Genomic DNA, 25,731 nt, shown 5'->3' on the forward strand with positions numbered 1-25,731 from the left:
TTGTTTTTCCAAACTTTCTGCAGTACTCGTTTTTAAAGTGATTTTCTGTTCAGATGTGCATGAAGTGAGCACTAGCATTTCAGTTCCAATCTTGTATGTCTGCTCTCAGCTCTTGCAACTTTAGGGCTGAATTTTCAAGTGCAGTGTGTTCTTAACTGCTGTTGAAGATCGCTGGAGTGACAGAGATCAGCAGCTGGCAGAATTAGGTTTTACATGCAAAGAAGCTGTGGCAAACTGGATAGAAGGGTCACCTAGCATACTAGAATTTACATGCAGATAACATTTTCTACCCCAGATAATTTTTCCTTGGTATAACCTTGTTTTCAGGAGAGAGATGTCAAAGATTTCTCTTACAAATAGGAGTTTGAACATAAAACTATGTTTTTGTATTACAAATATTTTGGTTTTCTTCTCTTCTCAGTTATTCTTGTTTTATTGAAAACGTTTCCTATTTTAAAATTATCTGTGGTGGTTTGTTTTACTCATGAACTTTTTTTTTATTGTAGATATGGAGCAAAAGGAAGTGCTGTAAGAATAGAGGTAGTGGTTTATACAGGAAAGGAAGGAAAAAGCTCTCAGGGCTGTCCAATTGCCAAGTGGGTAAGTTTTTACGTTACAGCAGTAAAATCATTGTGAGTTTTAAATATCAAACAATGTGTAATCATTTGTCTTAAATATAATCTGATCTTTAACAAAGATCTGTTTTTTAATGTAATTGTACAAATCTGTATGAATGGTGACACTAAGGAAAAAGGTATTTATTTATTTTAATTTAATCTGTGGTGCCGTTTTAGTCTGTGGTTTGAATGAGTGTGAAAGAGAGGTGCTTAAGAAAGTTAGCAGAGATAACCAAAGGTGTCAGGGTAAAAAGACCCTGGTAGTGTGCAAAAGTTGGAGTATCTAGTGAAATATGTTACTGGGAAGTGTGAAAGGGAGAAAAGAATGGATGGTTGCTTAGGAGAGCTGGAAAATTCTGCTAAGTTTTTAAAACCATTCTCAGTTGTATGAACACCTGAAGAAAAGAGACTGTGATGGATGAAGAAGTTCCATCTCATATGCCATGGGCTTTACTGCTACTTTTGACAAGCTGAACCTCAGTATTTGGAAATTTAAAGTTGTGGTGATAGTTTTCACCAAGGTCTTGTCTCACACTGCTTCATAGGAGCCAGAAAATGAGGTAACAGACACAAGCTCCAGGAGAGAGCTTGGAAGGAATTGATTCTCCTTAATCATTGCTGAAACCACTGAGGGAGGTAAAAGTAGACTGGAAAACTTGTAAACTTTGGAAAATAATAAAGTAACTTGGTTGTTAAAAGAAAGAACATTTATGAACATTTATTGCTCTATTTAGGAAATTCAGACTTGATTGAAAAAAAACGGTGAGGATAACTCTGCAGTTGGTAGACTGCGTTTGTAACTGCATGACCAAAACAAGGCTGTTACATGGTGTACATGAATGGTATTGCATTCTAAACACTTATTGCTGTTGTGTGGAACAGTCAAAATTGTGTTGTACTCAATACATAAAGTGTGCGCTGCTTCACAGACAACATATAATAACATATCAGCACCCAATAAAAAAAGGTGGCAAAACTAACAACTAACCCAAACAGAATGGAATGTTTTTTCTCAGGGTTTCAACTAAATAAAATACTCTGTTTTAACAGAGGGCAGGAGTTAAAATTCTTACTTTAGAAACACTTGTGAGCCTTAGAATTCAGGTTCTTATAAACTTGCAGAATCTTTTATCTTTCAGTCTTCTTTTGAGAAGAAATAAACATCTGTCTCTTCTGTATTTTTTCATGTTTTCTGGTTTTGGGTGATACGTTGTCCTGATGGATGTTGACAGTAATGTTCCTATTAGCTGAACTTAAGTATTATCAGTAAATATTGCCTTGGGTATGAAGCATTATGGTAATTGTACATGTAAGCATTAGACTGACACCCACCTGAGCTAAACTGTGTGCAGTGAAGATAAGCTTGCTGTTGTTTTCATTACATGCAGTGGCAAGGAGACTGCTTGGCCACTGATTTATTTATTTTATTTTTACATCAGAAATTCTTTTTGGACATAAAAGTGAGACAATACTATTAGTAGAATTTTGCCTGAAATTTCGAATGTGTGTAGGTAGGATATCTGTGTAGGTAGTAACTGTGTGATTAGAAAATACCATGCCATTCTATGACGTATGCCAGAGTAAATATACTCCTTTCTGTTTACATTTCTTGTGCTTTTTAGCTTTGCCCAACTTCATCACAATTCTTCATAAGCTAAAAACTCTTTAAAGTACTGAAATCACTGGCCTATCACTCTTGGTAACCCATTCTTATAATAAAAAGTTTCATGTTATTGTGCACTGTCTTTAATCAGACTATGACAAGTTACTCAAATGGTATCAGTCTTGTGATTTTATCTGTGCTTTGGCTGGTAACAGATGTGTTGTGGGTTTTTTTCTGCTCTTCATGTGTCTGATGGTAAATTAAAATTCATGTGAAATAGCTTTTGAGGTGGTTGTTCATGAGTAACTCTCTGTAGGCATCATCCCTCTGCCTGACCTCAGAGGAGGTCAGCTTTGGGTCTTCATGTTTTCCGCATTAGCCTCATTTCCTGTGGGTTCTGTCTCCTGGTTTCAGTAGATGTTGGCTTAGATCAGCTAAGCTATCATTGCTGTCTGGTGACTTTATTCAGAGTTGCAATGTAAGTTTTACAGCTCCAGCTCTGAGTAAAGACATGAGATAAGTGCAAGCCCAAAGGTCCTTCTTGCCAATATCCTGCCTCCAGCATGGACCCAGAGCAGAAAGGTGTTAATAGCAGGGTAGTTGCCTCCCAGAAAACTTGTTCGTAACTCTGTGGTTCCCTGAGCTGGAGGCAGTGTCTTTGTGTTCAGTTATCTTGCATAAATAATGTCATATTTATTTCTTCTTTTCTTTCCTGTTAAGAGTTAAAATGGTGCAAAATGTTTTCAGCTTTGTGCTCTATTCCCAGTAATTCCTAACAAAAGCCTTTCCTCCCTTAGAGAGCAGTGATTCGGAAGTTTCATAGCACTTTATCATTATGCCAGATTCTCATTCCTGCATGCTAATGGCCAAGTTGGAGTCTCTATCTACATCTAAAAATAGAACTGTTTTCTCCGTGTGCATTAAATATGCATATCCACAGTGAATTTTATCTGCCATTTTACAACCCACTCAGCAGTATGAACTCCTTCATTTGTTTGCAAACTATGTTTGGCTTCGCTACTCTGAATTGCTTTGTGTCATCAACAAACATTGTCATCCTTTTATCTACCCTTAGCAAACACACTGAATAGCACAAGCTTGAACACAGTTCTGCGGAGCTCCCATCGGAGACATACCAGCCTTTGTTTCCTGTCTCTTCACCAGTTATTCATGTGTGGGCTTTTGATTTGTCCCAAGACACATTAGGGGTTTTTTAAGAGCCTTTACTAAGAGACCTTACTGAGTGATGTTTGGATACGTGGAGAGACCTGCAGTATGACTGAGTTGTGACTTCACTTCAGAAGAGTTTGGTTTCTCCCTGTCCATCACACTTCTTTCCTGTGTGCTTTGCCCCACAAAAATACCAGGTTAACAAACATCTTTCTTCTAAGGTTGCTTTACGAAGTGGTATCCTCTTGGTAATCCTCAGGCCCTCTGATGTTAATGTATTATAAATCAAGACAGTGCATGTCACATTTATTACTTCATCTGTTTCATCTTCGAGTTTCTTCAGTGGATGTCATCTGACCTTTACAAATTGCTGCTGTTTGGTGGGGGGGGATTGTTGTTCAATTTTGTGTTGCTGTTGTGGGTTGGTATTTTTTGTTTGTTTTTGTCACTATGGTCCTTTAACTACCTCTGGGAGCCTTCTCTTAGCCTGCTGGTGCCCTAATTAGTATTGTGGAGCTTTTGTGGCTTTTGCCAGTGGTATCTCAAACTTTCTCACCTCCGAACTGCCTGCCTTTTTGGAGTTTAGATTTGTAACTTGACAGATCTTTATTTTCTTTTCTGTAGCCTTGGTTATATGTTAGTAAGATGCAATAATAATAATAAAAAGGATGGATTAAAAAGGGATAAAGAAACTGATTAGAAATACTTCTAAAATGTATTAAAAGTTGAAATTTCAATCCTGCACAAACCTGAAACTAACATCAACCTTGAACTAACATCAACATTGAAATTAATCACTTTTTGAAAGTAATGCCTATATAACTCACTGTTGTAACTGAGATTTTATAGATCGTTGAACTGAAAGGAAATTGCAGCTAAACACCAGAAACTACAATTTGTTGAATGCTGAACGAGTCCTAATAGCAATAATTCTTCTGCAGATACAGAAAAGAGAATTTATTGTTTTCTTCAGTTTGCTAGTTTATCTTGAGTTGAGAAAGCGAATGAAATGTAGAACTGAAAAGGCAAGAAAACTGAGAAGTCACTGCAGCTCATAGGCTCTCTAGCGCAAAGTTATTATACACAATCTCTTCTGATGTCTATTTTATTCAAGAACATGAGCTGCCAACTGAGCAAGGTACTTCACTCTGCAGTGGATGATCATGACTGAACACCACTTTATCAGGAGCTCAGGCACCTGGAAGCAGGCTCCCTGATGCCCAATTTCTGTATCCCTCTTGGCGGTGAAGTGGTCAGGGGGGCTGGAGTGGCACTGGGGACAGTGCAGCTGTCACGCTGTTTGGAACACGATATTGGACAGGTTTTGAAAATGGCTTTATAGTAAGTTCTCCTGCACTGACTGTTCCCAGCTCCATTCTGCTCTTAACAATTTACTGTACTTCAAGCTTGAAATAATATAATAATAATATAATAATAATATTAAACTGTCTCCATGGGAGAAGTCATTTTGGCACATGGTGGGGGGTTTGTTCACCTTTTGGGACAATGTTGTACTAGAGCAGTGCTTTCTTGCCACACCGCTGTAATATTTTATGTTAGTGTGTGTGGCGGGTACTGCATTTGTGCAGGCATTATTTTCACTGTTTGCTGAGAGCTATACCCGCTAAATACAGAGTGGGGAGAATTGATTTTTTGGATGAAAACGTTTGGAATGTTATCCATTCTTTAAGTGCTGCAGTGCTTTGAGATTCAAATTTATTAGAAACTTTCACATGGTTTCTGAAGTAAAAGTGTTTTAATATTGTTCGATATGAAGAACTACTCAAATAGTTTAATAAACATGAAACTAAAAAGCTACTAATTATTATAAAAGACCAAGGATTTACCTGTTATCACTACTGTAATTAAAACAAAAGGGCTATCTCAACAGAGAGCAGAGTCTTGCTGTCATCTTTATGATAAAGTTGTTGTGGTGTGGTGGGCTGAAATTCCCCTCCCACATTAACAACTCCAGACTAGCTCAGTTCAGAAGCAAATGAAACTGTATTTACAGGCAAAACTACAATCTATGATGAAATGTGATGAATATGTACAAATATACACTATTCACAACATTTACAAATACGTACAATTAACAGAAAAACACAACAAAACCCCCTGACCCCAGAGAGGCCCTTGCTTTTTCTCCTCCCGACTTCCCCAGACCCCCCTGGCAGAAGGAAGAAAGACAAGAAACAGAGAGATTTGTTACACTTAACTTGTCACGGTCAGTATGCCAGTATGTTATCTGCAGAAGAGAAACACAGAACAGAGAGACTGAGAGAGACTGCCTGTACCTTGTTTTGAGTACTGACTCTTAAACATTTCTCTCTCTCCAGTGTGTTTAGAATAATCATTATTTTGTTTTCTTACACCCAATTGTGATTTATTTACATTCTTTTACCTTTCTGCTCGAACAAACTCTGTGAGAAAATAATAAAGGCACAGCCTTAAAACTATCACAAAAGTGGAGTTGAACCATGTCCTGCAATATAAATGGAAAGGGAGGTTTGACAGAATGAGGAGGATAAGAGGGCACTGGGAGCTGAGACTTGAGTTTTGCCCTCATTTCTACAGTATTGGTGGCATAATTAGAGAAGAATCACTTAACCTACATATAGTGCAGCCTGCTCCTTTGTGAGCAACAGTGCATCCAAAAGCAACCTGAAACCAGGTGTTTGCAGGTAACTGCAGATACCAGCCTTCAGGGATACCCTGTAAAAAGAACCAAGTCGCTTCAGAGTGTTGAGAATGACAGGAACTGTTCTGTGCTAATACTTTCAGTGTAGTCTGCAGGTACTCAAGAGGAGAGAATTTAGGGTAGTGGAAGTCCTTTTTTAATACTACTCAGACATTCTGAGAATGAAAGGATATAACATTTTCTAGTAAGAAAAGAGTTTAATGTGGCTTAATGTGCCTGTAGGGGTGAAGCAGCAGAAAAGAGGGCAGGCTGATTTTGGTGGCAAATATTTCTGCTGCTATTACATTGGATCGCCTGCCACAAGAGCAGCAGGATTGAACAGACTGAACTCACTTTGTGCTAGGGGAGATGATTATGAAATTATGTCTTAGCGGAGACTCTTGTCCAGTGTTGAGGACTCCACAGAGACCCTGCACAGAGACAAAATCCAGAGAAAACCTGGAGCCAAACTGTTCTGCTGTGTTCTCACTTTAAAATCAGTTCCTCATACCCTGCACAGGAGACTTAGCTATTTTGTAGAGGAAATACAGAGTGGGCTGGAGGGAGAATTGCAGTGGAACCACCTGGAGATGAAATAAACCTAAAAAGCCTTTCTTTGTTGGTTGCATTATTTAGCTCATCCAGTAACTTACAGCAATGTATTTAACTTGCACCTACAAATTTGTGCTAGTGGTGTCTGGTTTAGATCAAGTTAACACGACTGTTCTGGTGAGCCTAAACTGGAAGGTAATTTCTCATTCATGTGGTAATTCAGCATCTGGTATGCTGAGCTTCTGCTGACTTGACTCTGAGCTACTTACATAATTCATGTACATGCTGATTTAGATAGGCTGGCTTATGTTTAGTAACATCAAGTGATTTATATTCACAGTGTACTTATTCCTTGTTCTAGAGCTCCTTCCAAGGGTTGAGACAATTGCTTCAGCAATCTAAAAGAAATAAGTAAGTAGAACTTGAGCATTTGGAGAGCTGGAGTAGGTCTTACTGACAACACAGCTTTACTGATGCTGGTCAGTATGTTCAAAAATTATTTGAAACAAGTGGGACATGCTGAAGCACTAACCACTGATGATACAAATTTGCTCAGGATGATGATGAGGAGGGACAGATACCATGAACAGGAGGAAGGTCTTGTGACCCAAACCAAATGGTCACTAAAATGGCAGATAAAACCCACTTGATAAATACAAAGCTACACAAAAAGCAGTGTTGTAGTTTCATGTATGTGATGAATGGTAACTAGCATGTTACTGCCTGGGACATGAGTCCATTAGACATCAGTTTCAGTAGTGATGGAAACAGGGAAAGAAACTGGTGAGAATTACTGAGAAGCAGTACAGAAAACATGAAACGTGCCTCTATAAAAGAGTGTGCTTGCTAAAATGAGCTCAGGGATAATCTGGCCCTACTCCTGCAAAAAGATGATAATGTGATATTTAAATCTTACATAATACTTTGCAAACTTATTACAGGTTTGCTTTGTTGATCATCTTGGGTTTTCTTTGTATGTCACTAATGCATCACTGTTATTTTGTGTGGAAAAGTAATTGCAGGAGGAAAGTTCCATGTTAACAAAAACTAGCTTTAAAGATCCACCATTTATCAAATATTTACTTTCTCATTCCTCTTAAATTCATCAAGGACCAAAATTAAACAAAGTAAAATATTAAATTATTTACTGTATCACTACTGTTAACTACAGCACAGAAATTGAGAGCCAGAGCAATAGCTTTTGGACACAGAATCTGCCAGCTGATTGTGCATTGTTCAGAGCCTGAGGAAACATTCAGGGACTTGCTCCATTTGTTGCATATTTAACTTAGTATTTGACATGTCAGTGTTTCATATGTAAACAATAAATGCACTGAGAGTTACATTTACAAACTTTCAATACAAATAAATACACATTTTAAATTATTGCATGAAGAACTGATTAATCAAATTGCATTATTATCATATTGTCTGTGGTTGTGACAGTACATTAATTCCTTTTGCCTTGAAGAGGACGCTTTGTCAAACGCATGCTGAAAAGAACAGTGCGCTAAAGCATAGGCTAAGGTTTTATATATTCTATTCTTCTGATGACATTATTAAGACAATATTGCTGTTGTATGAATTTAACAAGCATGAGATTTCTGTAAAGTAAATGGTGGGGCAGGTAGTTAAAACACTGTATGGTTTGGGGATGTTTAAGGGTGAAAAGGTCTTGGAGCCATCCTCAGTAATTTCAGGCTGCAATAGAAGTAAAGACATAAACTGGAGACAGCTAAGGCATAATTTAAAAATGCACTAAAGCCTCCCTAGGTCCATGACTTTAAAAAGCAGTGAGAAATCTGTGAGCACATCAGGCAAAATCTTGATCAGTAGTACACAGCTTGTAGTTGTGCGTTGGATTGTGCTCATGACTCAGATAACCATAAGTTGAGTAACAAAAGCAAGTGCAGGCAGTTTAACTTAATATGCTTACTTACAATACAATATACATCTTGTAGAGTTAAAACATTTATTTGACATAGTCAGGCACTAGAAAACAGCAAGCTTGGAAATTAATGGAGTTACGTCACTGTTGATGCAACTAAGAAGTCACCTGAATTTATGCTATGGTTTTCTGTTGTCCTGCTCACACACTGCTCTGTGAACCTAGCATGGCATTGCTGTGGGGTGTGATGACTGCGGAAGAGAGGTTTCGTCTGACTGCCAACGTCAGCCACAGCATGCCAAGGGGCAGCATCAGTTTATGTGGGGAAAGCAGTATAGCTACAGCTCTGTCTTCAGTGGTCCTGTCTGTGGGCCCAGAGGAGCCGTGACTTTCAGTGCAAGCTGTGCTCTTCTAAGAATTTAACAGTCAAGCAAGAACAGTTGCCTGGCCTCTGCTAGCAAAAAGAGGGAAGTGTTCCAGCAGCAGTCAGCTGAACTTCTTAAGAGCCGTGGAAATCAAATTTGGGCACTTAACAAATCTGTTAGCTACCTCAGTGGGCTGAAGGATGATGGATCCTAAAATGGTTTTGGGTGCAGTAAGTGTTGCACTCTCTCCAGCATGCATAATGAAGCCAATTCCAGCTATATGTACCTCCAGGGAGGTATGATGTTAGTTTAGAAGAAGCTATAAATTTCTTTCCTGTCTGTTTGCCATTTTGTCTGAAATGTGTTGTTGTAGTTTAGAACTAGATGAGAACTCAAAAAGGGCAACCTGATGTTCTAGCAAGAAACTAAGAGGTACCAGATTCCTTCACTGAAGTTACCAAGTCTAAAAACAAAATAGAAAAAAAGGCTGAAAGCATCACTCTCCATGCTGAGGAACAAAATTAAATTCCTCTCCTGAAGGAACTGTGCTGCCTGAAGAATGTGAAATTGTACTGCCATGAATACCCTGCACTGTATATCAGCTGAGACTGATTCTCTGTAACCTTCAGATATAAATAAGTTGTGTTATTTTTCTTTCTTTATAAAAAATCATGTGCTGGCTGATGTGTCACAACCAAGACTCCTGTGGAGGAATGGTATCTTGGATGAATTGCTTATTTTCTCACTAAGCGTAAGGCTGATTGTCAGACTGTATGATTAACTTTAGAAAGGGGATACTGTCTCTCTTGGCACAAATTAACCTTGCTTCCTCCTGCTAAACCTGCAGAGATTTCCCTCTGAAATTGTTCACTGATCGAAAACCTTTTCATGTGCAGACTAATTGCATTTATACTATGGTCCTCACTTTTCATGATTTCAAGTAAGATAGTCACAGTTGATCAGGCTGGAAGTCACACACAAATGACAGCTGCACTTCTGGCAACAAAGAAGCTTTGACATCAAATACGGGAATGTGCCTGAAAACTCAGATACTTGGAGGTATTCAAATAGTAAGGGAAACTGCTGGCTTCCTGCTTTTGCAGTGCAGGACATGTCTCTGGGAGTTCCAGTGGAGACGGAGGGGATGTTGGGTGGGAAGCCAGGGTGACTGCACACACCCATGGCCATGGAGCCAGCAGACGGTATCTGCAGTGCAAGGGCTCACCATTTACACACTGAGGAAGAAAGACTTGCTGGGCTCCATACATGCATGACAGAGCTGAGGGAAGAGGATTTAGCATCTAGAGTCTGGGATGTCCAGGCCTAATACAATTGAAGCTTAACGCTGAGGTCCTGGGTCATGACACCTGTATGTTGGAGCATACAGGTGATGCTAGCTAAAACACATTTGAGGAACAGAGAAACATCTTTTCAGAGATTATGTTCCTGTGTTTCCTAGCTTTAATGCATTCTTTTGGTCTTCTTACTACGCAACTTTGATTCAGATTATGATAAAACCCTAACTGTGTGGGACCTGGACTGTCTTGCTTTTTTCTTTCTTTTTTCTTTTTCTTCTTTTTTTTTTCCCCTGTTCAGTGGTATATTGTGCTTTTCCATTTTGTGTTAGTCTTCGTGGTTTATGGCTACAGGTGACAAAGACTGCTATATATCACAGAGTTCAGTACAAAACTTCAGCATACTGTTAACTTTAATGTAGGTTACCTAGGGACATGGCCTAAAAGATCTTACTGCTTCCTTCACTCAAGAACAGTTGACTTTTGTTGCTTTCTCCTAATCCTACTTTGCAAGGTGGGAACTGGTTTTGTACTGACAGGTAACTTTGGTGACCATTCTAACCCATGTGTGCACTTTATCTATCTTCATTCTGAGTTTTGGCCATGTGCTTTCAGTATTGCTTTCAAGGTAACGCTTAGGTTTGCAGTGGGTCTGTTGTCTCAGGATAATTATTTCCTTCTAATCCATCTTCCTCTTAATCCATCTTCTTTATCATCTGTGTAGAACACCTAACATGCTCCTCATGCTGTAAAAAGTACTGCTATTGCTTCTGTAGGTAAAAAGGCAACAGAAAAGGATGTTCTGCATCTGAGATCAGTGTGCAGTGCTGTCCCAGTCCTGCTTGCTGATGGATGCTTTCTGGGCAGCAGCTTCTTCATTCTTCAGGCCTCATGTACCCCAGAGAAGAGTAACACATCAAGTATTTCCTACACTTATATAAGAATAAAAAAAATTATTCTTCCAGGTGATACGAAGAAGTAGCGACGAGGAAAAATTGCTGTGCTTGGTACGTCAGCGTGCAGGACACCACTGTCAGACTGCTGTCATTGTGATTCTCATCCTGGCCTGGGAAGGGATCCCTCACCTTCTGGCTGATACGCTCTACAAAGAGCTGACACAGAGCCTCAGGAAATACGGCTGTCCCACCAGCCGTAGGTGTGCATTAAATGAAGAGTAAGTCACGTAGAGAACAGCATGATTGTTGTCTGGCCTCTGGAAGGTTCTGCAGTAACTTGGAAGTTCAGTAGCTGCACTAATGAAATTAGTCATTTAAAGCTGCAAACTACTAGGTGTCATTTCACTGTAAAATGTAGCTCTTGGCTTTTCTGGAGAGCAGGATCTGGGTCATAGCAGTACAACTGCACCCAGGGAAAGGGAGTGCCAATGAACTTCTCTGTGGCTTTGTGCAGGCTGCCCAAGACAGTCAGTGTGCCCTTTGCACACATGGCCATGTGAGAGAGCTGCTAAAAGCTGATACATGAATAAACAGATTGAACACCTAAAATTAGGATCTTCCTTTCCATGCCCCTGAGAGCAATGTAGTTCAATTGACTAGATAATGTGTTGCACCTGAGACTCTGGAGCAGTTCTGCCTTTGTGCTGATTTTTGTGTAGCCCACATTTAACAGAATCCAGTAGCTGCACAGTGGCCTGAATCTAAAGCTTGTGTTCTTGAAGGTGTGAGCTGAGCAGAGTTGTTCCATTTGGAAATTCAGATCGGTCTAGAACTAATGGTACTGCCACACAAAACAAAGTGGTAACTGGATTATGGGGTAACCTGTAGTAGCAGTGGTATTTTCTTAGGTAAAGATTTATCCAACTGGAGAGGTCAAAATTGAAGTGACCTGGGATGAGTACATGGATATAGCTGTAACAGAGCATTGTGCATTTCCCAGAACTGGCACTTCCAGGAGTTAAGACTGTCTTATAGGGAAAAATGTCAGTCCTCTACACACGAATGTTTCCTTAATAGAACAGATCTAGTTAAACTGTCTATTTTATAAATTCCTGTGGTGTTATGCTATGTATTAGAAAAGGAATAGTGAATAGCACTGACCTGAAAAAAAAAGAGCAGCTGCATTGTCAGCTAACTTATGTGTCTTCATTTCCTTTCCTAGCCGTACTTGTGCATGTCAAGGACTTGATCCAGAAACTTGTGGAGCATCATTTTCATTTGGCTGTTCATGGAGTATGTATTTCAATGGCTGTAAATTTGCCAGAAGCAAAAACCCCAGGAAATTTAGGCTTCTCACGGATGACCCTAAACAAGTAAGATTTATTTGATTTATTGAGGGCTTTTTTGTCCTCCAGATACTAATTCTGATGATTTTTCAGCACCAGAAATCTGTGGATATCCACCCTTTCTCTCACTCACATATAGCTAATCTCATGTATATCTTATCACACAGGCATCTTAACTAAATGCTTTGTAACTGTAGTAATTTATAGTTGCGTTTTATAGTTGTACAGTAGAATTGAGAGTTGTTCAACTGTATGATGTTTACCATGTATTTAAATAGCCTAAAATTACCCTTGAATGCTTTTCATCTCCACTGTGTAACTCTGTATGAAATGTTAATTATTTCTAAGTATAAATTACAACTAAAGGTTTTTCTGAGCACGAGGGATTCAGTCCTTTTGCTTTGTAGAACATTGTGTGCTTTGGGTTGCATTGTCTTCATGCTATCTAGCCAGTCAACCACTTGGTCTTCTGTCACTTAGAACAAAGCTTTTTTGTGTGGACAGCATGTTTTTCAAACATGCCACAAGGACTGAATATACTGAACTATGATTGCTGCTTGCAAGGTTAGTGCTGACATAAAGCTGAGATAGCACAGAAGACATGATGATGGGTCGTTTGAAGTAATGAACCTCTAAAAGAAACAAACCACAAACAAAAAACCACATTTGTTTCCTACATTGGTAATATTTTCACAGTGAAGGAATAAAGGTAACTGCTGTCTGATGAATATAGATTCAAGGTAACTCAGAACTGTCTTTGTTCTGACTGTAGATGTCTTAACCTTACTTCCTTGTGCAACTCCTACATGAAAGCACCATGTCTTTACAAGCATATCTGGTATGCTTTAAGACACCTGTCCTGTAGGGCAGTCACTTAGCTCTCTGAGAGAGATGTCATTTGATTCACTGGAGCTAAATATTCCTCCTAAGTCTGAAATGGTGAAGCATCTTTCATGCTTATGTGCATGAATCCAAACACACAGCCTTCTCCTTCAAAGGAGATCCCCTTCTCCTTTGTCCTTTTCCATTCTCAGTGATGCTGTGTTTTTAGGTTCTTCTTTGTGTAATGCTGTGCATGGAACGTTCTGTGTTCTGTATGTTTTTTAATGTTTTTAGTAATGGTGGCTTGGGCAATCAAGGGAGGCAGCAAACTTCATCTGTACTGTTAGTGAAATGCCAGGCTGTGCCAGATCTCCTTGAGATAGGTCTGATGGATCTTTGATCAGAGCATGCCATGTGAGACTACAGGTTCTCTTGGTGCCATTATTTACTCTTAAGTCTGAGATGGCCACCCTGAAGTCCATTAGACGCTTAGTCAAGCACAGTGGCATTCATGGCAGCATGTAGAAGTGATGGCCTGGCTACTTCTGGAAGAGAATGCTTTCTACCATAGAGTAAAAGCAGCTACCTAAAAGAGAAGATGACTTAACCAGAACATTTTCAAAATGCATGGCCTAAAAGTGTATTCCCCTATTTCCCCTTTATACGGAAGTTTTTTTAAGCCCCTTCAGATTCTGGAGCTGAGCAGAGGAGAGGAGGGTTGCACAGCACATAGGTGTGTGTTGAGGGCAGCACATTCACTTGTGGTCTGCCACTGGGCAGCAGTGGTGTCTGGACAGCTGAAGTGTGCACACAGCTTATCACTGCATCTGGAAGAAGTGAAATTACTGGTAAATAATTTTCCTCTTAATTTGGTTTTATTGTTATTTTTTTCTAGCAGATACTTCTTCCAGCTAAATATTGGACATTGATGATTTTGCAGATGACATAAAGCTAGGAGGTATAGCAAATTAAGAAGATAGTTCAAAGTCCAGAAAGATTTGGATCTCTTGAGGCACAGGATGGAGTGAGATGAGGTTAAGGGTGTAATATGCCTAGGTAGGAATAGACCATAGGATAGATAATATGGATGTAGTTCAGAAAAACCTCGATGATCAGCTGGCTGTAGTGACAGTTAAAAATATGGTATCATTTTGTAATGGAGCGTCGCACTGAACAATGTGAAAGCATCCCTACATGTGCATGTGTATTGGTGTTCACAATAGATGGTGAGCAGGTATTTCCATGAAGTCCTGAGTTCTGCACCTCCAAGAACGAAATAGTTAGCAAATGTTTCTAATGAGTCTGCAGCGATGTCAGTGGTGTACCTCTTCCCCCGGAACTCAAAAATGAATGCTAAATTCTACTGAGAGTTACTGATAGGATCCAAAGAAAAAGGAGGAGCCTAGGGTCCTTTAACAGAGCTGGATGGACATAAATTTAGGCCCCACAAAAAAAAACCCCAACCAACAACAAAACCAAAACCAACCAACCAACCAACCAAAAAAAACTGAAAGAAGAATTGGGATTCAATCAGCATATAGTGTAACTTTTCTCTTCCAGGTGTTACTTGTCTATTTTGCATGGAACATACCTCATTCCTTGACTGTGTATCAGAAGAGGGGAATGATACAGGAATTGGTTCCTTGTTTAGTGGAGTGCGTTTCTTTGCCCTAACAGATACACTTCATTGTTATTGGGCTGACTTAATTTCAGTAAATATAGGCTTATTTATGGTTGGTGCCAAAAGGCAGCAAAACCAGAAGTCAGATTAATAAAATACAAGGTAGAGTTGGACTTTCTTAGCTTCGCTGACTTGTTGGACGTCTCTAAACCGGATTAGATTATTTTAAAGCAATTGCAGCACACTGAATGTTGCCTTTTCCTGCAGGAGGAACTTCTTGAAAATAATTTGCAAACTTTAGCTACTGATGTGGCTCCGGTTTATAAAAAGCTTGCTCCTGAAGCTTTCCAGAACCAGGTAGGTCTGTGACATTCATCTAGTGTAGCTGTAGCTCTGAACAGGCAGCATTAGCTAGAAAGAGAGATGACACCCCCCCCCAGTCTGTTCAAGGGCACAAGCCATAGCCCTCACAGAAGTGCATTTTAAAATACTGCACCTTCCTTATTTCAGCTGATGGTTAAGTCATGCCCTAAGTAGTGCACATGTCTAAGGTGTAGAGATAGAAACATTTTATTTACAATACTATTACTTAAAGACATAATGACTCTGGCTGAGCTGATTGTCCTGGTGACATCCAGTTTAAGTGCTGCACGTTGCATTGGAAACTGTACTTTCTGCCCACCCCTGCTGGCTGTTTCTTCAGTCAGCTGTGGCTCCCAGGGCTACAGGGTGCTCCCTTGCAGTCCCCAGTACCTGCAGTTGTTGTACTTTCAGGTGGAAAACGAACACATGGGCCCTGATTGCCGGCTGGGATCCAAGGACGGGCGGCCTTTCTCCGGTGTAACAGCATGCATAGATTTCTGTGCCCATGCCCACAAGGACACACACAACATGCACAATGGAAGCACCGTGGTACGTACACAGCATTTTCTCATCTCTACTGGTTGTTGCTCTGATTGTTGTGTGCCTTAAAATGCTGTTCCATTTAGTGGGTGTGTTTGCAGGAGGTTTTTGAAGGTATGAGATTAACTGCATGTTACCATTTATAACCCCCCCACATTATTTGCATGTATTTATTACTGACTTACAGAGAACAGAAGTTGATCTTATTACAGGATAGATCAACAGAGGTCTGGGAGTGATCCCTCCTACAAAATACCTGAATTCTTTCAAGATACTCAAGCCCTTTGGAGAGGACTGGCCCTATAACAGCTGAGCTATTCACAGCAGAGTTTTGATGTTCAAAGTCAAATAATTATCTAACCAAGGAGTTATACAGACTTTAGTAGAGAAAGAGCTAAAGCGAACTGATTCATGATTAATTTACCTTCCCCAGGCTCAAATGTCATCAAATTAACTTTTTCTTGCACTGTGCACTTACCAGGTTTCATGTTAGTAGTTACTTTTCAGAAAGTAGAACACAGTATCATGGTGTCAAAAGGAAAACCCACAAACGTGGAGGGTTTTTTGGTGTGGTGGTAGTACTTGAATACCTTGCTGGATTGCTAGTGAGAAAATCAGTAGGGAATCACAAGCAACCTTTTAGAAACTGCAACCATAATCCTGAAGAAAGACAAGCTCATATGAGAAAAGATAAAATAAGACTGTTTACTCAGTAGTTAGAGCATTGCAGTACTATGACTATCTGGGATGACTTCTTGTGCCTCAATGGAAGTAACACTCAACAACAATTTATCAAAGGATGCGTATCTGGGGGAAAAAAATCTAAAACCTCTGCCTACTCTAGAAACAGTCTTTTAAAATTTGGACATGAAAACTGAATTCTGTTGCTGTGATTAAATAAACTGTTGCATATACTAAGGAAATGACTGGTACAATTGTTGAAGATTTAACTGTGTGCTGGGATGGTGGATAAATGTCCCTTACTTTAGTGTGGAAGCAGGTCTGGGAATTTGCCAGGAATGCCAGTCCTGAAGAGACTGGGATTTTGTCCAGTGCTGAGATGCCACTTATAGTTATTCTTTAAGAAAATATTGAGAGCACACTTTGCAGAATATTAGTAAGATTCTATGATGAAACTCACATTTAAGTACAGTCACTGAGTAGGAAGGCAGCCAGTGGCAGTAAAGTCACTACAGGGACAGGCTGTGAGAGTTGGGTCTGTTCAGCCTGGAGAAGAAATGGCTCCAGGGACACCTTAGAGCAGCTTTACAGTAACTGAAGGGGGCTACAGGAAAGCTTGGAAGGGACTTTTTACAAAGGCTTGCAGTGACAGGAGAAAAGGCAATGGCTTTCAGCTGGAAGAGGGCAGATTTAGACTGGAGATTAGGAAGAAATTCTTTACAGTCAGAGCAGTGAGACACTGGAAGAGGTTACGCAGGGAGGTCATGGATGCCCCCTCCCGGGAGGTGTTTAAGGCCAGGATGGATGAGGCTTCGAGCAAGCTGGTCTAGTGGGAGATGTCCCTGCCTAATCGGGGAGCAGGGTTGGAACTAAGTGATCTTCAAGGTCCCTTCCATCCCAAACCATTCAATGAACTATGAATTTAAACCTCTTAAAGATCCCAAATTGCAAAATGAGGCTTCCTGTCCATGACAAACTGCCTGGTGCATTTTAAATGAAATTTAATTTAGGTATTCCAAAAAAACAATTCTATTTTGTTAAATGCTGCACTGTTGCAACTTACAGACAAAATGAAATGGAAGCTAAGCCTGCTATTCATTCTGTCATACTGCATCCCAGAAAATTCCTAAGCTGTGGCCAGAAGTGGCTGGAGGGAGCCCTTTTTTCAAGGAATGGATTGGGGAATAGTTCCACAAATGTATTTGTCTGTAATCACCTAGGGTTATTTCAGCTTCAGATCATCCTTGCTGATGTTGGCACTTTATTTCTTGTTAATTTTGTCTTATGACTAAGTGCTAATAACATGGGAAAACTAGTGGTAAGAACACAAATAGAAATTGCTGTGTGTGACTAGCATCTGTCTGTTCATTTCCTGCATTCCTATCCATCTCCAAAAGTTGCTCTGACTGCCTGCTTAGTTTAAAAGACACTGATTTAAGTCACCGATAATGATGGAGGAATCATTTACTTAAGTATTACATATTTTGTTTGTAAAATGTACTATGTGCAAGTAACAGATCTAAGGTGACAGCTTTTGTGTAGATGATTGTTTTCTGATGGCCTGCTAATGAACAGAATGAGGAATATTTGCCCAGCCTTACTAACCTCAAATACCCATAGCTTTATTTAATATTTTTCTCATTTGTTTATTTGAAGTTTTTAAATGGTAATGACAACCTTACAGTCTGTACAAAGTGTGCCTAGCTAGTGTTGGTAAGGTTTCTTCCCTTCCTCCTTATTCCAACAGGAAATGTTAATTTATATAATCTAACAAAAGTTGCTCCCAACTAAAAACTCTACAATAAATAGCTTGTATGACTCTACCTGCGAATGCTGCCAGCTCTATCACTGCTGCTTACAGCAGAAGTGACACCTCTGCATTTTCTCCCATCAGTTGGTGGTGAATCACTTTTATCAGAAAAGGAAAGGGAAGCTGCACAGTGCACTGAAAGTAAAGGCAAAACAGGATCCATGTAAATGATCTAAACCAGCCACAGACAAGGGTTCAGCAAAGCACTTACAAGAATTTCATGTCCAACATGAAGTTTACTGTGTGCTTAAAGGAATACCACAAGCTGCCAGTGCCAGTTTTGTTGCTCTGTCTCTGCTGGAATTTCAGAGAAGCAGTCTTGTATTTTCCTGGGTATATATGTTTTGATGATTAGCTGCATCATTTGTGTGTGACTGAAAATAAATGAGGCAGTTATAAGTGGAGGGAAAAAAGCACTGAAAATATCTTCTGTAGGTACAAGACAGAACAGTACATCTAAACTCACACGGACTGATGATTATCAAGAGAGATCAGGTGTGCTGAACATCGTTTCTGGCTAGCAGAATCATGCCCTGAATTTAGCAGAGCTGCTTTTTGTTTGAAAAGCTAAAAAAGAATACTCCCTGTATGCTACACACATGGCAGTGTTTACCTGAAAGACACATAGGTAATTTCTGCCTCCAAGTACACAACCCGTTCGTACTTGGACTCTTTCAACGTTCTCTGATGGAGCACTGATGTACGGTACAGCTGTAGCACTAGGGTGCAGTGTTTCTTGTGGAGACACACAGCTTTTCTAGTTATTTATGGAGTCTGTGAAATCTTAAGTATTTTTGTTTCTTTAATGCATTAGCTGCAAAGGATCCCGTTCTTCATGCCTGTGTGAAGCCCTTTAAATCACTGTTGACATACAGTGATGGGGAAAAAACACTTAGCAAAGGCTTCACTTAGTTCTCTACCATGTATAGGAGTATTTCCCATCCTATGGGGCATGTTGTCCTTTTTCTAGGGTTGGGAAAGGAGAGAAAACAGCTGCAGCCATTTATAATGGTTGGTGCCACACAGTCTGTAGCAGGCACTGTGGAAAAGGAGAAGGAGGATCATGGATGTTAGGGGTTGGAAGAGAACCTCCGGAGATCATCTAGTCCAACCCTTCTGCCAGAGCAGGACCACAGAATCTAGTGCAGGTTGCACAGGAATGCATCCAGATGGGTCTTGAAAGTCTCCAGAAAAGGAGACTCCACAACCACTCTGGGGAGCCTGTTTCAGTGCTCTGCGACCCTCCTCATGTTGAGGTGGAACCTCCTGTGTGGTAGTTGCCCCTTGTCCAATCACAGGGTGCAACTGAGAAGAGCCTGTCCCCTCCCTCTTGACACCCAGCCCTCAGATACTTGCAAACATACGTTAAATCCCCTCTCAGTCTTCTCTTCTCCAGACTAAAAAGCTCCAGGTCTCTCAGTCTCTCTTCATAGGGAGTGCTCCAGTCCCTTAATCATCCTCATAGCCCTCCATTGGACTCTCTCAAGTAGATCCCTGTCCCTCTTGAACGTGGGAGGCCAAAATTGGATGCAATATTCCAGGTGAGGTCTCACCAGGGCAGAGTAGAGAGGGAAGAGGACCTCCCTCTATCTGTTGGACATGTTCCTCTTAACGCACCCCAGGATCCCATTGGCCGCCTTGGCCACAAGGCCACACTGCTGATTTATGGATAACTTGTTATGCACCCAAACTCCCAGATCCTTCTCCACAGGGCTCCTCTCTAGCAGATCACCTCCTAACCTCTACTGGTGCAGTTTGTTATTCCTTCCCAGATGCAGGACTCTGTACTTATCCTTGTTGAACCTCATTAGGTTTCTCTCTGCCCAGCTCTCAGTCTGTCCAGGTCTTGCTGAATGACCACACAGCCTTCAGGTGTTTCAGCCAAGCCTCCTGGTTTGGTATAGTCAACAAACTTGCTGAGCAGACACTGTCCCCTCATCAATGTCAATGATAAAGATGTTGAACAGGACCAGACCCAGCACTGATCCCTGGGGAGACTCCACTAGTTACAGCTCCGCAGATGAACTTGGCACCATTGACCACCACTCTTTGGACTCTATTTTGTAACCAGTTCCCAAACCATCTCACTGTCCGTTCTCCTATCCCACACTTCCTGAGCTTGCTCACAAGGATGTTATGGGAGACGGTGTCAAAAGCCTTGCTAAGATCAAGGTAGACTACATCCACTGATCTCCCTGCATCTACCCATTCAGCTACAACATCATAGAATGCTATCAGATTAGTCAAGCATGATTTCCCCTTGGTAAATCCATCCTGACTACTCCTGATCATCATCTTCTCTTCCAAGTGCCTAGAGATGACTTCCAGGATCAGCCACTCCATCATTTTTCCTGCTTCAAGGGCAGCTACAATGTAACATTGTTGGTGGCAGAATTAAGCTGTGTCGATCAGCAATCCATCCACTTAAAAAAGTTCTCTGCTTTTACTGAATTTCTGTAGTTGTAGCTCAAGTCATGGCCTATAGGTGCAAGCCTCTGCAAATGTCGCTGTGAATGGACTTTTCTGGACCACGCTCACAGCTTGCTTTGTGAGCAACAGAAATACTGGATGCCTAAATGGGTGGTTCAGATTAGAACAAAGAGGAGGAAAGTTGAACCCCACAGGGCTGTGAAGGAAGGATTTTTGGTAGTGTTCTTCCAGCTGTGACAAAGGAGGAACATTAGAAATTCTCTCTGCTAACCTGCAAGCTCCCAGACAGTGGTGTGTGCCCCATACCCACACTGTAGCTTATGGCACCAAAACACTGTCTCATGACTTGTCACCTGTGTCTAGTGGTCAGAAGTGATTGAACATGTTTGGGTCTCCTCTCTCTGGCCAAATGAAAGACAGTTTGCCTCAGCTGTAAAGGAAAAAGCAACATTGTTGCCATTCATAATGGGAAGCACTTAGACAGCAGCACCTCAGAGTCTCACCTGGCATCCACCCTGCTTTCCAGCTGCAAAGCGCAGATGAATACAGGAAGCGTGATTCCACCTTTCAGGTTTACAAAGGCTGTTTGACTGCTTTGTTGGAACTTCAAATTAAAACATCTGTTCTTAGGACAGAGTGAAAAAGACTACATCATGTCTACATGTGAAAGTTCAGCGGGTCAAAGGTAGATCAAAGAGTCCCATAATAATGTGGTGGGAGCTGTGTGGCTACAGGTGTTTCTCTGGAGATCTATGAAGGCAATTCAGTTGAGCTCATGGGTGCATTTTCAGTTTAAAAGAAAAATAAAGTTTTATGAATATGCAAGTTTTACCATGACATTACTGGACACAGAACAGGTAATGGGTTTGGTCACCAAGTGTGATCACCTCCACCAAACCAGGCCTTTCGAGATTTCCCATTCGAGCTCTCTGTGTTATCAGAGCCATCCACTTAGACCAGGTAGCATCTGTTGCATGATGTGGTGAAGAACCTTTGCCTTTGAACATCCAATTCAGAACTGGCAATCTAGGAGCTAGAAGAAGTTGTGACTCAGTTCCGATCACTTCAGAAGCAGCTTTCACTCCTTCATAAGCAGCTAAAATCTCTTTCTCTGTTGGAGTGTAGTTTGCCTCTGAGCCTCTGTAGCTACAACCCCAGAAACCAAGAGGACGTCCTCGTGTCTCCCCTGGAGCTCTTTGCCATAAGCACCAGGTTGGACCATTGTCACTCACGGCTGTGTACAGAATGTTCTTAATGTCTGGACCAGATCGGACAGGTCCCAGACCCATTGCTTGGACTACCTCTCGCTTTATCTGGTCAAAGGCTGCTTGTTGCTCAGGACCCCATTGGAAACTGTTTCTCTTTCGAGTCACATCATATAGAGGTTTCACAATCTGACTGTATCCAGGAATGTGCAGTCTCCAAAATCCCACTATGCCTAGGAAGCGCAGAGTTTCTTTCTTGTTGATGGGATTTGCCATGGTGAAGACTCTGTTTATCATATCCATTGGGATGTGACGGCGACCATCTTGCCACCGCACTCCCAGAAACTGGATTTCTCTGGCAGGTCCTTTCACCTTGTCTCGCTTGATAGCGAAACCAGCTTGCAAGAGAATGTCAAGGATTTTGTTACCTTTCTCGAAGACTTCTTCAGCAGTCTCACCCCAGACGATGATGTCATCGATGAACTGAATGTGTTCTGGAGCTCCACCTTTCTCCAAAGCATCATGGATCACTGCATGGCAGATGGTTGAACTGTGAATCCACCCCTGGGGCAAACGATTGAATGTGTACTGAATGCCTCTCCAGGTGAAAGCAAACTGAGGCCTGCATTCCTCTGCTATGGGAATAGAGAAGAAAGCATTAGCAATGTCTATGGTAGCATACCATTTGGCCTGCTTGGATTCCAGCTCATATTGGAGTTCCATCATGTCTGGTACAGCTGCACTCATGGGTGGAGTTACTTCATTCAAGGCACGGAAATCAACTGTCAGACGCCAGTCTCCATTCTGCTTTCTCACAGGCCAGATTGGACTGTTGAAAGGTGAATGAGTTTTGCTGATGACCTTCTGACTCTCCAACTGATGAATCAAGTTTTGAATGGGCACCAAAGAGTTACGGTTGATTCTGTATTGTCTGTGATGCACAGTTTGAGAAGCAACTGGTAGCTTTACATCCTCTATCTCATGTTGTCCCACAACTGCAGATTCATCTGAAAGCTCAGGTCTAATGGACAACTTCAATTTTCCTCCATCAATTTCTACAGTTGCTATTCCAAAAGCCCATTTGTAACCCTTAGGGTCTTTAAAACGCCCTTCTCTCAGAAAGTCAATTCCCAAAATACAAGGTGCATTAGGACCTGTTACAATAGTATGTTTCTTCCACTGCTTCCCAGTTAAACTTACATCAACCTCTATCTTAAACAACTCTTGAGATCCACCAGTGACTCCCTGAATAGTTATAGATTCTCCCCCTTGATAATTTGATGGTATTATGGTGCACTGAGCTCCTGTGTCAACCAAGGCCCTGTACTTCTGAAATTTTGAAGTGCCAGGCCACTGGATGTACACATCCCAATAGATTCTGTTATCTCCATTATCCCTTACCTCCCCCTGGCGGAAGGCAGGGCACCCCTAATGGTGGGGATTACCTCCACATGTACAGCTGGCACAACGTCCAGCATCAGAATTAGGATCACTGTTGGAGCTATCAGAGTTGTTCTGGGAAACTGAGGAAGCGACAGCTACCCTCCTGGTATTGCTACCTCGGGATCTGCCCCTCTGCAGCTCCCGTAACCTCTTGAAAAGATCAGAAGTTGGTTGACCATCCCATCTGTTCATGTTCTCACCAAACTGATCACGTAGAGTTATCCAGATACTGCCACGTGATTGTCATCCTCATCATCATCATCATCATCATCATCATCCTGAGGTTGCTGTCCCCATAATCCTGTTGTAATCCTCCATTGAATTTCCTTGAGTTCAGAGGCTCTGCCAGCAGTTGCTAATCTACTAGGGTCTACATCCTGACCTACATCTCCATCTTCCATGTGGGGTCTCAAGAGGTCTACCAGAGTTTTAAGGCTAACCCTCACTTCCTCATCAGAAGGATCTTTCTTAACAGAGGGACCCTGAGTAGAAGGACCCTCATCTCCATCTGCACCATCTCCTGCAGCATCTGCATCTCCTCCTGCAGCTCCTTTACGCTTTCTGCTTACAGTGGCCACCAAATTTACTGGCTTGGTTTTCACATTCACAGCAGAGTTGGAAGAGCAAGTAGCCTTATGTCTTTCTTGACACAGTGCTATCAGTAGCCATATGATTATTCCAAGAAGCAACAAAATTAAGATTAAGGCTAGCACAAGATATCTAGGGTACCACTGGTTACAAAGACCCTCTGTAGTTGTAAGAGGAGTAACAAACTCAAATGTGTCTGCTAGCACATCCATAGTTGAGTTACCATAGCTTCTTAGCCCAATAAGACCACAACAGAATTCACCAACATTCAGTAACTTGTTCTTAACCCAAAGAAATGACTTATATGCCACAAATCTCACAATCTTGTCTATCATGCAAGAAATGGCCCATCTGTAGACAATTGCACTGATAATAGATGAAATAGAATGACTCAGAATCCAAAACAGCTTCATTTTGCTTCTTAATCTTCTTCCTAATCTGAGCAGAAATAAATCAAACAAGCAATCGAGCCCCATGTTGGGCGCCAAAAATAAAAAGTGTGTCGGTGTGAGCTGAAATTCCCCCCCACCAACAATAACCAGGCTAGCTCAGTCTGGAAGCAAATGAAAAGCTGTATTTACAAGCAGAGTCTAAAATCTACGATGAAATGCAATGAATATGTACAAATATACAAAATTCACAACATTCACAAATATATACAATCAACAGAAAAGCACAACCGATCTCCCTTTGCTTCCCCCCAAGGGGACCCTCCCAAAGGGGCCTCTCTCTCTCCCAAGAGCTTCCCCCCCCAGACTCCCCTGGACAGAGAAGCAGAGTTAGTTAAGCAGAAAGTTGTTAACTTAGCTGCCAAGGTCAGTGTGTGTTATCTTCAGCCAGAAGAGAAGAAGAAACAGCAGCCAGACAGCCCAGCAACTGCCCCCACTGCCGAACGCAGAATGTGCAGAATGCCTCCTTTGTTTTGGGTAATAGTTCTTAAACATTTCTATCTATCCAATGGAAGTGTTTAGAACAATCGTTATTTTGCTTTCTTACACCCAATAGTGACTTATTTACATTCTTTCACTTTCTCTGTTCTGAACTTTGCAAGGAAAAATTAAAAAGACAGTTTCAAACCATCACACCAAGCATGGTAGAAACTTAAACAAAGCCCTTAACCAACATTTTCTTTGGCTTTTGAGCATCCTGGATGATGTAGCTACATGTTCTGGAAAAAGTATTTAGAGTAGCAGGATGTGCAGCAACTTTGACAGAGCCCATCATTTCCGGTATCTGAAGGGGGCCTACAAGAAAGCTGGGGAGGGACTTTTTAGGATATCAGGTAGTGACAGGACTAGGGGGAATGGAATAAAGCTGGAAGTGGGGAGATTCAGGCTGGATGTGAGGAAGAAGTTCTTCACCATGAGAGTGGTGAGACCCTGGAATGGGTTGTCCAGGGAGGTGGTTGAGGCCCCATCCCTGGAGGTGTTTAAGGCCAGGCTGGATGAGGCTCTGGCCAGCCTGATCTAGTGTGAGGTGTTCCTGACCATGGCAGGGGGTTGGAACTACATGATCCTTGTGGTCCCTTCCAACCCTGACTGATTCTATGATTTCCTCACATTTGGGTTTTTATTTCTCAGTTTGCAGTCAGTGCCAGTGGAAAATGCTGGTTTTATCTTCTCAGCGATGGCTTCTCTTTTAACTTTCTTAATGCAATATTTTGCACAGATTTGAATATGAGAGTGGGTTTTGAAATGGACATTTCTCTGTTCTACTTCAGCTGTAGATTGCTAGCTTATCTGTAGGGCCTTAAGTTACAGCTGTTTTCCCTGTTACATTAACTTCCCATTAGCCATTTTCTATTGTGTCCTTCCTT

General features: G+C 41.2%; 1 protein-coding gene across 1 annotated transcript in view; it reads left to right on the plus strand.

Moving 5' to 3' along the window:
- Nucleotides 1-25,731, plus strand: part of TET1 (tet methylcytosine dioxygenase 1) — a 65,013-nt gene that overhangs the window by 32,121 nt on the left and 7,161 nt on the right. Inside the window, exons 5-9 of the mRNA XM_054382293.1 lie at nucleotides 507-600; nucleotides 11,136-11,344; nucleotides 12,289-12,439; nucleotides 15,123-15,212; nucleotides 15,630-15,767. Of these exons, the coding sequence (XP_054238268.1) occupies nucleotides 507-600; nucleotides 11,136-11,344; nucleotides 12,289-12,439; nucleotides 15,123-15,212; nucleotides 15,630-15,767 (682 nt within the window). The remainder of the gene's footprint in view (nucleotides 1-506; nucleotides 601-11,135; nucleotides 11,345-12,288; nucleotides 12,440-15,122; nucleotides 15,213-15,629; nucleotides 15,768-25,731) is intronic.

The sequence above is a fragment of the Indicator indicator genome, chromosome 7 (genome assembly GCF_027791375.1).
Source record: "Indicator indicator isolate 239-I01 chromosome 7, UM_Iind_1.1, whole genome shotgun sequence".
NCBI lineage: Eukaryota > Metazoa > Chordata > Aves > Piciformes > Indicatoridae > Indicator > Indicator indicator.